Source organism: Girardinichthys multiradiatus, chromosome 10 (genome assembly GCF_021462225.1).
Source record: "Girardinichthys multiradiatus isolate DD_20200921_A chromosome 10, DD_fGirMul_XY1, whole genome shotgun sequence".
Taxonomy (NCBI): domain Eukaryota; kingdom Metazoa; phylum Chordata; class Actinopteri; order Cyprinodontiformes; family Goodeidae; genus Girardinichthys; species Girardinichthys multiradiatus.
In genome coordinates, this window is record NC_061803.1 from 21,748,775 (window position 1) to 21,763,810 (window position 15,036).

The window sequence follows — 15,036 nt, forward strand, 5'->3', positions numbered from 1 at the left end:
CGGGCTGGGGTGGGTTTGCTTGTCGCCCCCCAGCTCAGCCGTCTCGTGTTGGGGTTTACCCCAGTGGATGAGAGGGTCGCATCCCCGCGCCTTCGGGTTCGGGACAGGTCTCTGACTATCATTTCAGCCTACGGGCCGAGCGGTAGTGCAGAATACCCTGCCTTCTTGGCGTCCCTGTCGGGGGTGCTGGATAGTGCCCCTCCTGGGGACTCCATTATTCTGCTGGGGGACTTCAACGCCCACGTGGGAAACGACATTGACACCTGGAGAGGCGTGATTGGGAGGAATGGTCTCCCCGATCTGAATCCGAGTGGTGTTTTGTTATTGGACTTCTGTGCTAGTCACGGATTGTCCATAATGAACACCATGTTCAAACATAAGGGTGTCCATCAGTGCACTTGGCACCAGAACACTCTAGGCAGGAGGTCAATGATCGACTTTGTTGTTGTATCATCAGACCTTCGGCCGCATGTTTTGGACACTCGGGTGAAGAGAGGGGCTGAGCTGTCCACTGATCACCACCTGGTGGAGGAGGAGAAAGCCGGACAGACTTGGCAGGCCCAAGCGCATAGTGAGGGTCTGCTGGGAACGCCTGGCAGAGCCCTCGGCCAGGGATGTATTCAACTCCCACCTCCGGGAGAGCTTCGACCAGATCCCGGGGATGTTGAAGACATAGAGTCCGAGTTGACCATGTTCTCTGCATCTATTGTCGATGCTGCTGCCCGTAGCTGCGGCCGTAAGGTCTGCGGTGCCTGTCGTGGCGTCGATCCCCGAACCCGGTGGTGGACACCGGCAGTAAGGGACGCTGTCAAGCTGAAGAAGGAGTCCTATCGGCTGTGGTTGGCTTGTGGGACTCCTGAGGCGGCTGACGGGTAGCGTGAGGCCAAGCGTGCTGCGGCCCGGGCTGTGGCAGAGGCAAAAACTCGGGCCTGGGAGGAGTTTGGTAACGCCATGGAGAAGGACTACCGGTTGGCCTCGAAGCGATTCTGGAAAACCGTCCGGCGCCTCAGGAGGGGGAAGCAGTGCTTCGCCAACACTGTTTATAGTGGGGGTGGGAGGCTGCTGACCTCGACTGAGGACAATATCGGGCGGTGGAAGGGGTACTTCGAAGATCTCCTCAATCCTGCCATCACACATTCCGTGGTGGAAACAAAGGCTGGGGACTCGGGGTTGGACTCTTTCATCACCCAGGCTGAAGACACCGAGGTGGTTAAAAAGCTCCGCGGTGGCAAAGCTTCGGGGGTGGATGAGATCCGCCCTGAGTACCTCAAGTCTCTGGATGTTGTGGGGCTGTCATGGTTGACACGCCTCTTCAACATTGCGTGGCGGTCTGGGACAGTGCCTCTGGATTGGCAGACTGGGGTGGTGGTACCACTTCATAAGAAGGGTGACCAGAGGGTGTGTTCCAACTATAGGGGGATCACACTCCTCAGCCTCCCTGGTAAGGCCTATGCCAGGGTATTCGAGAGGAGAGTCCGGCCGATGGTCGAACCTCGGCTTCAGGAGGAGCAGTGTGGTTTTCGTCCTGGCCGTGGAACACTGGACCAGCTCTATACCCTCTATAGGGTGCTCGAGGGTTCATGGGAGTTTGTCCAACCGGTCCACATGTGTTTTGTGGACCTGGAGAAGGCAGGGTGCACCAGGAGTACAGAGTCGGGGGCCCTTTATTAGGGGCCTTCCGGTCCCTGTACAAGCGGAGCAGGAGTTTGGTCCGCATTGCCGGCACTAAGTCAGACCTGTTCCCGGTTCGTGTTGGACTCCGGCAGGGCTGCCGTTTGTCACCGGTTCTGTTCATAATTTTTATGGACAGGATTTCTAGACGCAGCCAAGGGCCGGAGGGGTTCTGGTTTGGGGACCAGTGGATTTCGTCTCTTCTTTTTGCAGATGACGTGGTCCTGCTGGCCCCCTCTAGCCAAGACCTACAGCATGCGCTGTGGCGGTTCGCAGCCGAGTGTGAAGCAGCTGGGATGAAGATCAGCTCCTCCAAGTCCGAGGCCATGGTTCTCGACCGGAAAAGGGTGGCTTGTCCTCTTCAGGTTGGAGGGGAGTTCCTGCCTCAAGGGGAGGAGTTCAAGTATCTCAGGGTCTTGTTCACGAGTGAGGGAAGAATGGAGCGGGAGATCGACAGACGGATCGGTGTGGCTGCCACAGTAATGGGGGCGCTGTGCCGGTCCGTTGTGGTGAAGAGAGAACTGAGCCGAAAAGCAAAGCTCTCAATTTACCGGTCGGTCTACGTTCCTACCCTCACCTATGGCCATGAACTTTGGGTCATGACCGAAAGAACGAGATCCCGGATACAAGCGGCTGAAATGAGCTTCCTCCGTAGGGTGGCCGGGCACTCCCTTAGAGATAGGGTGAGGAGCTCGGCCATCCGGGAGGAGCTCGGAGTAGAGCCGCTGCTCCTCCACATCGAGAGGAGCCAGTTGAGGTGGCTCGGGCATCTATATCGGATGCCAGGACACGCTGGAGGGACTATGTCTCTCGGCTGGCCTGGGAACGCCTTGAGCTCCCCCCGGAGGAGCTGGAAGAGGTGTCTGGGGAGTGGGACGTCTGGGCGTCTCTGCTGAGTCTGCTGCCCCCGCGACCCGGTCCTGGATAAGCGGAAGATGACGAGTACGAGTAAAAATCCTAACATATTACCTGCGTTTGCGTTGAACCCCTTTTACTTCATGATTTTTGCAGGGTCATAAAAAGTAATTATTGCTACATTTTCTGACTTTCCCAGAAACATGGAAAAGCATTTAGGTCCTGAAGCTGCCTCACTGTTGTTTGTTCAGGGAATTCAAATCAAAAGAGTTGTTATCCAATCCACAGTTGGCTCCTTCATCATTAGTGTGTGTATGTTTAACAAGGCTTGGGAGGAAAAAGTGGTTTTAATAATTATTAAAAACTTGTCCTCAGTCACTATTATGTATATACTGTAAAATGCATCAAACCTAGGTGTAAAATGTACTAAAAACACCTGCAAAATATTCAGTTATATTTAACTTATCTAAGTAAGAGCAAGTTGTTAATATTAAATATTTTTAAGCATTTCATTTAGATTATAAATTTATTTTATAATGGGTCTTAAATAACTGAAACAGGCAAAAACCCTGTACTCTGTTACCCTTACATCCACTTGAGCTAATTTCAGAAATCACCTTATTGGTAAATATTATTCTGTATATAATTTATTCCCAGGTTCACCTTCTAGCAGGACAACAAACCTAAACATAATCAGAACCTTGTACCCTGTTTCTACCACATTGCATTTCTGTGGTACTTTGTGTTGCACACACACACGAAATGCCAATTATGTTTTGTAACTTCACAAAATACAAAAGTTTCAAAGATTTCAAGAGCGTCCTTAAGGCACAATATTTACCTTTTTTTTTTTTTTTTTTTTGCAACAAGTCCTTTTTTCAGTCCAGTACTTCTGTTTCTGCAGACCGAGATTTTGAACCCCCTTGTGAAGAGGATGATGATGAAGAGACCATAGAGGTGGAGGAACAGCAAGAAGGCAATGATGCAGAGAGCCATCAGCGGGAGATAGAACTCCTAAAGGAGGAGAGCATGCTGCCCCTGGACCAGCTGCTCAGCACACTCAAACTGCCACCCTCACAGGTAACCAAAGGGCTCTGAAAAGGCTTTCTATATAAGACAAAAAGGGACAATTTAACCTGGCTCGCACATTTGTTTCATTTAAATGTTTATACTTTATTGCAAATATTGGAAAAAAATCAAATGTCCGTGTTTCAGTTAAGTTAATGAAGGTTTATTAGTCAGAGCCTCTTGCAGACAGATTGGCATCTGCCTAGTCCTCTAGATTCAGAGTGATGTTGAGAGTTTAGTCTGTTTAATTTGTTTCAGTTGACAGAAATCATGCAACCTAAGGTGGGCTACCTTCTTTTCTAGTAGTTCCTGTTTATTGTGTATCTTGATACAAGATTTGAAGATTAATTGATATTGGCATACACAAAACTTGTTGGTATATTCTGTGGGTATCTTTTTTTTTGGTTAAAAGTTTTAATAGGCACTTTGATTTTATTGATTAAGAAAAATTGTACATGCAGGCTGAGGTGTATTTCACTGTTATCTATAGTTTGTTTTATTTGCTTTGGGAGCTGTTTGCTCCTGCTGTAGAATGACATTTTTCACCTGCACAACAGTTTTCACAGCGGAGTGTCTAATGATCACATAATTACGTTGTGCTTTGTAAGTTATTAAGCTACAGATGTCGGCTGCCAGCAAGCAGTCTTATGGCAGTGGAGCTTCGCACGAGAACTTGAGCTCTGTTAATTCACACATTTATTCTCGTTCTTCCATACCTCAGCTGTTAAGCTACATTTTTAAGGTCATAAAGAGTTTTGTAGCCGAAATAACTACCAAAAAATTCCAATTGTTAAAATAGGAGGAAACTAGATATTTCCTCTCCAATTCACAAGGCTTCTTTAGTTCTAATCATGGGTTAGAAGCATCAGACAAGTTTTAGTCAGAACGATCACACTCATTGATGCGTTGAGATCACATTAATGACTGACTTGTGTTCCGATTGAAGTCGATATGTCAGTGTTTTGGCCGTGTGTCGTGAGGTCTTAATGGTTGATGAGTGAAATCATGTCTGTAGGTTGTTTGCAAGTTGAATCTTAAAGGTTTTTGTTTGAATCATGTAGTTAAAGTGATTGAATGTGCAGTTAGTCTGAATATTATTGACTTACATTTAAAATAGTTTTGCCAACATGTTTCTTCTGACTGGACGTAATATTAAAATGTTGTTGCTCCGCCAGACTTCCGACTTGAGTATAAATGCCTGAGAAAAACGTGTTAGATGAACATCACCTTTGTTCTGCCTTTGTTTATATATTTTATTGCAACATTAGCACGTAGCATAATGAGGTTTAATACACATGCTTGAGCCCCTAAAGATTACAGCTCTTAAAAATGAACAGCATTGACTTTTTTTTTATTTGATGTTCTAAGTAATCACTATATCTTTGCAAAACATAGGAGTCTGGCTCAGAGGAGGAATGCTCAAACGAATCTTCTTTATCGGCAGAGGAGGATGAAGATGGAGAATTCACTGCCAATGAAGAGGACGGTAAGATTAATTTAAGATGCAGTCACCTTTTGTGCATTCTCTACAGTTTACACTTCAAAGTAAGGATAAATAATAGAAAAACTTTTCTGGAAATACTCTGAAGTTAAATCTTTTCCTGTGGGTAGTAATATTTAATATTTCACTGTGATCAGCTGAGGATGAGGAAGACACCATAGCAGCCCAGGAGAAGGTAGAAGGGAATGTCAACCATGCTGAAGAACTTAATGACCTGGCCAAAGAGGGTAACTTTTGTTTCTGCATTTATTTAAAAAACTTTAAATTGTCTGATTTTTGAGTTTTGCCATTTTAGAGTTTGTTTTACAGCTGATAATTTCTTGAAAGGAATTACCTCCTTGACTCTCTGTTTGACCTACATATCTCTTCCTACCTGCTTCGTGTGTTGTTTAAATCTAAATTCCATGTGATCCATATCTTTTTTTTATCAAATTTTGTGACATCACAGCCACAAATATTATAGGCCAGAACAACACAAAATAACTCATATTATTGAAATGCAAAGAAAGGTTTGGATAGTTTTTCAATTTTTAGGGGAAATTAAAACTAGGAAAAACCCATTATCTGTAAACAAAGAGTGTGGCACATCAACAAACTAGTCCAGACATGGGTTTAAGAACAGTATTGATAAGAGAAGCAGAGAGCTATTTTACAAACAAGACGGGATAAAAATGTCTGCATCTAGATGTGAAAAGCTGGGCGACACATACCTCAAATGATTCCCAGCTGTAATTAATGCAAAAAGTGGTTCTGCAAAACTCTGACTGGGAGAGACTAAATAAAGGTGCATGCCACACTTTTCAGATTTTTATCTGTACGAACATAGAGAACTGTGTATCATTTCTCCTTTTAATTATGCACTGCTTTGTGTTTGTCAAACTAAATCCCAATAAATGCATAGAAATTTGTGTTTGTAACGTGACAAAATAAAGTTTAAGGAAAATGAAAACTTTTCCCAGGAGCTGAAATTCAAGTCTTGTCATATGCAAGAACAAATAACTCTGAACCGGACCGTCACTGCTTTTCTTCTAGGCGACATGAGTCTCGAAGAACTTCTGGAAAAGTACAAAGGTGCTTATGCATCTGACTTTGAGGCTCCTTCTGCTTCTGCCTCCAAAGCCAGCTCTGATTCTGAGGTGTCTGGGGATGAGGAGGTGGAGAATGAGGAAGATGAGAGCGATGTGGAAAGCAACACTTCATCTTCGGGTATAAACACTCCCTGAGAATCCTGAATTATTTATTAATTTCTTTACTAAATGTAATGTTTTAAAAGCTTTGGGGTCGTTTATTAATTTGCTGTATCTTTCTGATGTACTTCTTTCAGATTCCCCTGGAGATAGTGCAGATGATGACACAGAGAAAGATGAAGAGGAGGATGAGGAGTGTGGAGATGAAGGGATGGAGCTTTTGCTGAAGGAGGGAGACCAAAGCCCGCCTTCCTCCAGCTCACGGCCAAAGAAAGAAATCAGCCATATAGCTGCAACGGCAGAGAGCCTGCAGCCTAAAGGCTACACTCTGGCTACAACCAAGGTTGGTCTCACACATTCAGAGTGTTTTTATAAAATCTTTTTCTTACTTCATATTTTTCACGCTTCTAAGCTCATATCGATGATTGGGTGAATGTGGCTATAGTGTAAAGCGTTTTGAGTGGTTCCTATGACTGAAGAAGCACTATATAAATTCAGTCCATTTACCATTTTACAATTTTCAGTAATACCTCTAATAGCTCATTCATGACTCTTCTTCAGTTCTTCAGTTAGTAACAACTTCCCAACTCAAGAGTGTTGTTAAGTGTTGCGACCTGCTAATTCTTAAGTATGATGTGTTCCCTTATTGAAAGGGGACTGGATTTTTGAGGTTCTGACACACTGGTCACCCATCAGAGTGGAATAAGCTGAAAGTTGTCTGATTCTGGTCACTGGCCGATTTCTCTGTGCATCTTCATTCTAAACCAGTCCACGCCTGGATCCTAACTTTCTCATCTTTTTCCCTATTAAAGGTAAAGATCCCCATTCCATTCCTTCTCCATGGAACACTGCGGGAATACCAGCACATCGGACTGGACTGGTTGGTCACTATGTATGAGAAGAAACTCAATGGGATTCTGGCTGATGAAATGGGCCTGGGTAAAACCATCCAAACCATCGCTCTGTTGGCTCACCTTGCCTGTGAAAAAGGTAATGGGTGACGTTATTTATTTTTTAGCTGTTTTTTAAAATCCCTCTCCATGTTAAGGTGCATGTTCTTTGTTGTGACCTTTTTTTGTTAATTCTTTTTCTTTAGGGAATTGGGGTCCCCACCTCATCATTGTGCCCACCAGTGTGATGCTGAACTGGGAGATGGAGCTGAAGCGCTGGTGTCCTGGGTTTAAAATCCTCACCTACTTTGGTAGCCAGAAGGAGAGGAAGCTGAAGAGACAGGTAACGTTTCTCTGCTTTATTGGGTGTTTGTCTGCAGCATTTCTTTCAATATGCTTTCAGAACTTTATGACTCGAGGGAAGCCATAGTAGAATAAACAGGCATAGTGGCTGCATGTATGACCTGGCTCTTAATTGTTGAGAATATAAAGCAGGTGTGTAGCCTATGCCACAACCTCATATGATACCCACAACCAATAGGGTCATGCCATGCAGCTGCGAAGACCAAGCTGCACCTTGGATTAATCTTTGCTGATTTGATTTGATTTGATTTGGATGTCTGTAGACTATTAAAGAATGACTTGCAGTGCTTTGGAAAAGTATTCATGTCCATTGAACATGTCCACATTATAGCCACAAACTATTGTGATTTTAATGTAACAGACAAAAGTGGTACATAATTCTCAAAGAGAAAGCAAATTCTGAGGGTTTTGTACATTTTATAATAACAATATCAGAAATGTGGCATTAGCCTGATCAGCTAAATAAAACCCAGTTTAATCAAGTGCCTAAATAATAAAGGTCTGTAGGCTAAATTAGAGGTTTGTTATAGAGAGAACCAAAAGCATCACAAAGACCAAGAACACAGCAGACAGGTCAGGGAGAAAGTTGTTTTTAAAAGGGTTAGGTTATAAAACAAAATACTGAGCTTTGAACTTCTTATGTACATCCATAATCTGAAAATGGAAAGAAAACCTCAAACCTACCAAAACATGTCTGTCCACCTAAGCTGTCAGTCGAAAAAAAGGGCAGCTGTAATCAGGATTGGGACTGAAGGTGCAATTCATCTTTCAGCAGAACCCAAAAAATTAGGCCAGAGCTGTAATGGAGCGGTTTCGATAAAAACGTTTTTATTTGCAAGAATGGCCTAGCCAAAGTCCAGACCTAAATAAAATTGATAAACTGTAGAATGATTTCAAAATTGATTGTTCACAACCGCTCTCCTTAGGATCTGTCTGAACTATTTTGCAAAGTAAAATAGGCAACAATTTGCCTCTCTAGATGTACGAAGTTGGTAGACATATACCCAATTACTAACGCTTACAGCAGTAATTTCAGTAAAAGATGGCTGAACACAAAGATTTCTTAAATTTGTATTTGTAAAACATTTTGAAAACCATGTATCTTTCTGTATTTCTTTTCACTTGACAAATATGTGCTACTTTGTGTTGGTCTTTTTTAAGCCCCTTGTTTAAAAACTTAAACTGCTTGTGTTAATTATCTGCTCATTATTTACTGTGTTTTTACATCTTGCAGACTTTTACGTTCATTTATCTTTAAATCTACCATAGCAAAAGAGATAACAGTTCAGAGTTTGTTAAATGGGCAATAAACCAGTCAATAATAGTCAAATAAAAAAAGAATCAGTGGTACAAAAAATTACAACCCCACAGTTTTTATTCTTTTTTTTTTTTTCTCAGGGCTGGACAAAACCCAATGCTTTCCACGTGTGTATTACTTCCTACAAGCTGGTGCTGCAGGATCATCAGGCCTTCAGGCGAAAATCCTGGCGCTATCTGATCCTCGACGAGGCTCAGAACATCAAAAACTTTAAGTCCCAGCGTTGGCAGAGTCTGCTGAACTTCAACAGGTCTGTAGAGCCTGCCGAAACTCCGTATGTTTGGAGTATTTTATCTCTGTTGGAGTAAGCTGCTAACATAAAGGAGCACTACACAGATATCAGATCTATTTTTATGCCATAAACATTAAATGGCTGTAATTATTCTATCGGGCTAGGGGTGCTTTCTTGTGACAGTTATGTTCTAATACTGAGCTGCCTGCTGCAGTATTTATATTGCAAGAATATTATTGAGAGAGAACTGCTGACATTCAGGTGTTTAAATAGTATTATTTTTCAATACTTATTGGTAATATGATATTTTAGGGCTTTTTTATGAGTAGCTGCAAAATACAGGCATGCTGTAATCTGTAGAAAGAGATCAGGCTCTGACATGCCCCATCACAATGTGAACTTGACTCCTCATTCAGCTGAATGTTAAACTGGACTGCTCTGGTTGAAGTTCATGTTACAGGAAGTTTCTATTGTTGTCCGTCGCTGCCCTCTGGTGGTTAAAATGAACTTAACAGGTCATGTTAAAACGAGAAGTGTAGAGGTTCCCTGTACAGTTATACAATATAGGTTTTTATTTTAGACTTAAAATATTCAGTCTAGTTTATATAAATTTATATTTATATAAATTCATATTGGACAAAAACTAGGAAATCTTTGAGGAATGTCTGTTTAGGTTCTCTTACAACTTCAAATAAAAATCCTTTCATTAAACCTAGAGGAAATATTTTTTGTAGCATGGAATAGAGTTGGGTACAGATAACTTGTCCTCCCTTTTCACACAACTAAATTTATATTATTCTAATGGACCCTTTATTTCATTTTAATCTAGTTTTCGATTTTAAAAAAATAGACTTGACAAAATATATTTGCAACTGCAACCGAAGACCCTTTTCACAGAGGAAACCCTGAGCCAGTACCATCCGGGATGTAGAGATGTGTAAAAATGTAATTATTCTCAGCTGATCGTCACATTGGAAAGTCTTTATTTCTCCAAACAGTAGCTGTTATGAGACCCTCATGCTGTCATTTGGCTGGACGTCTGCTCCAGCAGCTGTTTATTTCTTTCTCTGTTAGTGGAGACTGTGCCGAGGAGTAGTTGCTGACAGCTTTATTATGTATATTTTTTTCACATTTGGAGGTCTCAGCTATGCAACTCTTAAAGTTTCTGCCACAGAACTTATTTTTCCTGGAACCTTTAATCTTACTCCTGGTCTCAGTTGTGTGTTGCAACTATGTAGAGACAGTCACTCCTGCTGCACGCAGAAGTGTGTCCGCTTCAGTGATCCGATAACAGCAGAGAGCATAACAGGAATAAAAAGAGTTCAACCAGACCAATTATCCAGCAATTATCTATAATTGTTTCATAGAGGTTAGGCTTTAACGCTTACTCTAAACTTTGGAAAGACGGACCTGTAATGGATTTTAATTTACCTGCACTGATCAGTATGTCTTGTTCTCTTCAGTGTCAGAGGGAGACAAAAAAAGTGATTTACAGTAATGAGCAATTATTCTGTTAAAGCAATTACACTTCAGTCCAAACATGAAAAGTGTTACTATAATGAAATTCACAAACTTTTACATTTGTTTAAATGTATTTGTAGCAAAGGAGAGAGGATAAAGCTCAGGTCAGGGTTACAGCCTGCTGTTCTATAGCCACAACTTGTGATTTCTTCAGAGCAGATGCACTCTGACACTGAATTAAAATCATTCTAAAAGGAAATTTGTAACATTACCAGTTTAAATCTCTTCATAAATGCCTTTTGGTCAAAGCATTTACCGTTCTTCTATGGTTCAGGTCAGCAGTGGTGCCCCAGTCAGGCAGTCTGCCCAAATTCCTACTCTGGTGTCCGTTTTGGAGTGAAACTGACCAGAAGAAAAAAACAAGGTTCATGAAGGTCTCAGGGTTTCTGCTTTAGAATTTGAATATTTTTTTCAATCATTTTTTTGTTAAATCATTCAACAGGATCTTTGAGCACTTTGTCGACCTGTCACAAAGAAAGTATTAGTTTACATTTTTTTAAATGGATCTCTTAATAAAAATACCAAACACAGATTGACAGAAAGAAAATGGGCTTTTAGCACCAACTAGGTTCTGTGTAAGTTTTGTGTTAAACTTTTTCAGATACTGTTCATCTACTGGAGACATTTTGTCAGGTTACCTCTTCTTCTTTGCTTTCCTTATTGTTTTGAAGCACACACTACACAATCTGATGCCAAGGACTGGACTGAGAATGAGTGAAAAAAGCAGCTGAAGTCCAAAGAAAACATTTGAAAGACCTTCAGGATGCCTGGGGAACTAATGATCAAGAGCACTTAAAAACAGTACATGATCTGAATTCCTTGAAGCAATGCATAGAAGGACTGAGAGGAGTTTTAACATTTGGTACAGTATACATGTAATCAGGAGGAGTTTTTTAAGCCATAGTTATGATTTAGGCTGCTGGATTATAACACATCAGAAATGATTTGTGAATAAATTAAATAATCAAACATTTAAACAAATCTGACTCTTCCTGGCCCATGCCGATTTCCATTTCTCTTTGAGATCTGAGCTGCTCATTCAGGTCTGTAAAACATGATTTTGATTACTTTTTAAGAACTCTAATGTAGGAAGTGGTAAGCGCAGCAAAAATGTATTTTTTTTATTTTTCTCAAGCATTCAGTGTTTGATTAGTAGGAGTTGCTGTTTAACAGTGTTTTTACTAGTATTTTCTAACAATAACATTACTAAAACAGGAATCTCCATGTGTTATTTTAAGGAGAATGGAGATCTTACTTTAACGGAGACTTCCAAAAAGCTGCCATCATTTTCCGTTACATAATAGACAGAGGTTGATTGGTCAAAAGAATAAAAAAATGGGCAACTTTGCTGTACATTGTTCAGCCTTCCTGTTAGTCACCGGAAGTCTTGGTCTCTCTTGCAGTCATAAGTAGGGGATTAGGAATTGCTGACTGTCCAGTCATTCTTCTGATCAGATCAAGCTGAAAATTGCAAGATCTTGGACAACAGCAGATATTGCTGTATTTCTCCATATTTAACTGTCTTAAAGTTTGCTAAATTAGTCTTTATCCTGACGTCAGTTCTGCCATCTCCCCATCACAGCCACAGACGTCTGCTGCTGACAGGAACTCCTCTGCAGAACAGCCTGATGGAGCTCTGGTCACTCATGCACTTCCTGATGCCCCACGTCTTCCAGTCCCACCGTGAATTCAAGGAGTGGTTCTCCAACCCGCTGACGGGAATGATCGAGGGCAGTCAGGAGTACAACGAAGGCCTGGTCAAGAGGCTTCACAAGGTGCTGAGGCCGTTCCTGCTCAGGAGGATCAAGGCCGACGTTGAGAAGCAGATGCCGAAGAAATATGAACATGTGGTGCGCTGTCGCCTCTCCAAAAGGCAGAGATTTCTCTACGATGACTTCATGGCACAAGCCTCGTGAGTTCCCACAACATTTTTAAAGGAAAATATTTACAATTAGTGTTCATACCACCTTGGACTTTTCTCAGTTTTCATATTATACAACAACACAAAGTAGTGCATAATTGTAAAGTGGAAGGTCTGGAAAGTCTAGACTTTCATCAGGTCATTCTAGTTCTAACAAATGAATATGCTCATCTAAACCATTCCATTGTATTTGTGGCTGTGTGTTTAGACTTGTTGTTCTTCTTCCCATCAACTTTCTTTTATAACAAGGTCATTTTTTTCTTGCCACTGTTGCACTGGGGTATGGGAGTAAATGGGGCGGGGTACAAGTGCACGACTTTTTTTACAGCTTTTTATTTGAGAAGAATAAAAAAAAACATGACTCATGTCCTTCCACTTCAAAGTTATGCATTGCTTTGTGTTGGTCTGTTACATAGAACCCAATGAAACACTGGTTGTAGCATGATAGCGTTTACCCCTCCCCTATAAATCACTGCTTGTTTTCTTTCTGATTCACAGGACCCGGGAGACACTGGCCAGTGGACACTTCATGTCTGTCATTAACATTCTCATGCAGCTCCGCAAAGTGTGCAACCACCCCAACCTGTTTGACCCTCGACCTATCCAGTCACCCTTCATCACTCAGCCCATCGTCTTCCACACTGCATCCCTGGTGCAAAAAGCTCTGGAGGTTTCGCCTTTGAAGGTTGGCATGAGTGAATGGATGCTCAAAAAGCTTGAATCTTCTGCTAGAATGAGCTCTGAAAGGATGCCAAAATGTTTTTGTCCCTTTAACTTTCCAGCGCTGCGACCTTTCTGCATTTGATCTTGTCGGTTTGGAGCGCCATGTCACCCGTTACCAGGCAGAGGTGTTCTTGCCGCGCCACAAGGTCAGCCGCCAGCTTATACAGGACATTACGGAATCTCCTGAACCACCTCCGAGACCCAAACCGGTCCGCATGAAGGTCAACAGGTACACGCTGCTGCTAAGATTATTATTATTATTACATTTTGTAAATATAGTTTTGTTAGGAGAGATAACAGATTTAAGCTCAAGAATCTTTATCCAGAATTTTCCTCTTGTCCCTAAGTTTGGACATGGAAGAAACTGGGAACTATAATGAAACTAGGGTTATTGGACACAAGTATCCGGTGCTATGGTTCTTTGCCTGTCTCATAACATAACATACCTCATGCTTCTATTGAGAAAGGGACTAAAACTGGCCAGTATGTGGAATCTATTTATTAAAGTGCATACATATTTTGCTTTCAGGAAACCTAGAAATCATGACTATATTAATATGAATAATGCATAGTCCACATTTTGCCTCTTTTACAACACTTTCCTGACACATAGTGAGAGCCTTTAGAAGCAGTCTTTCCTAAAATTAGGTCTGAACTTTCATCTGTGGGTCAACATCTTGTGCAAATCTTTTTAAATTGGTGTTCACAGAACATCGGTCTCAATCTCTTGTTTTTTTATATGAAAGAACAAAACAAGCAAAAAAAACAACAATCCCAGAAACATTAATTTGTGATTAGTGGATCTAAGATTAATATGACATCATAGCTGAGATTCGTAACGTCAAAAGTCAAAGCTTGGTGTGTGTAATATAATGTAGTCCATCCATTTCTTCCAGCGTTAGGTGAAGAGATTCCTTTTATGATTGACCTCCGCTGTCATCTTCTCCATCCTGTTAATGATTATTGTGATGTCCGTCAACGTGTCCAGAGTTGGGCTTTCCTGTGAGCGCCATTTTTTTGTGCTGTCTTTCCTTTCTGCCACCACTACAATTATATTCAAGTCTTTATCTTTCTTTGGGCATCCGTCAGGCATGAGTCCAAAAAATGAAGTTTAACTTTCCAAAGGAAAATGATTCCTGAAAATGTGTTGTATTGCTCTGTGTATTTACTGCCAGTAAATTGCATTAACATTTCCACAGTTTGTCCAACATGCCGGTGACTTGCCTTTATAGGGAATAATGAAATATCTGATTGTACTTTTCCACTTAAATTCCCTCCAACTATGAGCTACTACATTTCCATTGGTATTCCCATATGGTTTTCCATTCCTTCTCTGTTAAATGTATTCCTCCCTCCCTTTCCCATTTTATTTTAATATATAAAGTTGAGTGCGTTTCCATGTTTTTAATCCTTTTATATATGGGTTTACAAGCCAGAAGTAATACCTCTATCTTTGAGTTATATTCCCCTGTTTACCAGCTGCTGAAGTGATTCTGCAACCCGTTTTATCTTTCCTTTTAACAAAGTATCTCAAAATCAAAATATTGTCTGCATAGCCAGCTAGTTTATGCTTCTTGCCCTGAACATTAAAACCTTTTATTTCTTTGTTTTGTCTTATGTATTGGGCAAATGGTTCCAAGCATAAAGGAAACACTCACAGCCCTGTCTTCTTCCTCTTTCCCAAATAAAAATATTTAACATCAATTATCCATTAACTTTAATCTTAGCAGTAGCTTTATTGTATAGAACCTAAATTGCTTTAATCATTGTTTCGTGTAGACCAAAT

At 41.4% G+C, this 15,036-nt stretch overlaps 1 protein-coding gene across 5 annotated transcripts in view; it reads left to right on the top strand.

The window, feature by feature from the left end:
• The window catches only part of LOC124875719 (Snf2-related CREBBP activator protein), a 51,122-nt gene that overhangs the window by 20,036 nt on the left and 16,050 nt on the right, over nt 1-15,036 (top strand). For all 5 annotated transcript variants that reach the window (XM_047378061.1, XM_047378063.1, XM_047378064.1 and 2 more), the window contains 11 exons: nt 3,431-3,606; nt 4,990-5,080; nt 5,233-5,322; nt 6,128-6,301; nt 6,420-6,625; nt 7,095-7,272; nt 7,379-7,515; nt 8,934-9,103; nt 12,189-12,518; nt 13,026-13,212; nt 13,310-13,479. In XM_047378061.1, the coding sequence (XP_047234017.1) occupies nt 3,431-3,606; nt 4,990-5,080; nt 5,233-5,322; nt 6,128-6,301; nt 6,420-6,625; nt 7,095-7,272; nt 7,379-7,515; nt 8,934-9,103; nt 12,189-12,518; nt 13,026-13,212; nt 13,310-13,479 (1,909 nt within the window). The remainder of the gene's footprint in view (nt 1-3,430; nt 3,607-4,989; nt 5,081-5,232; nt 5,323-6,127; nt 6,302-6,419; nt 6,626-7,094; nt 7,273-7,378; nt 7,516-8,933; nt 9,104-12,188; nt 12,519-13,025; nt 13,213-13,309; nt 13,480-15,036) is intronic.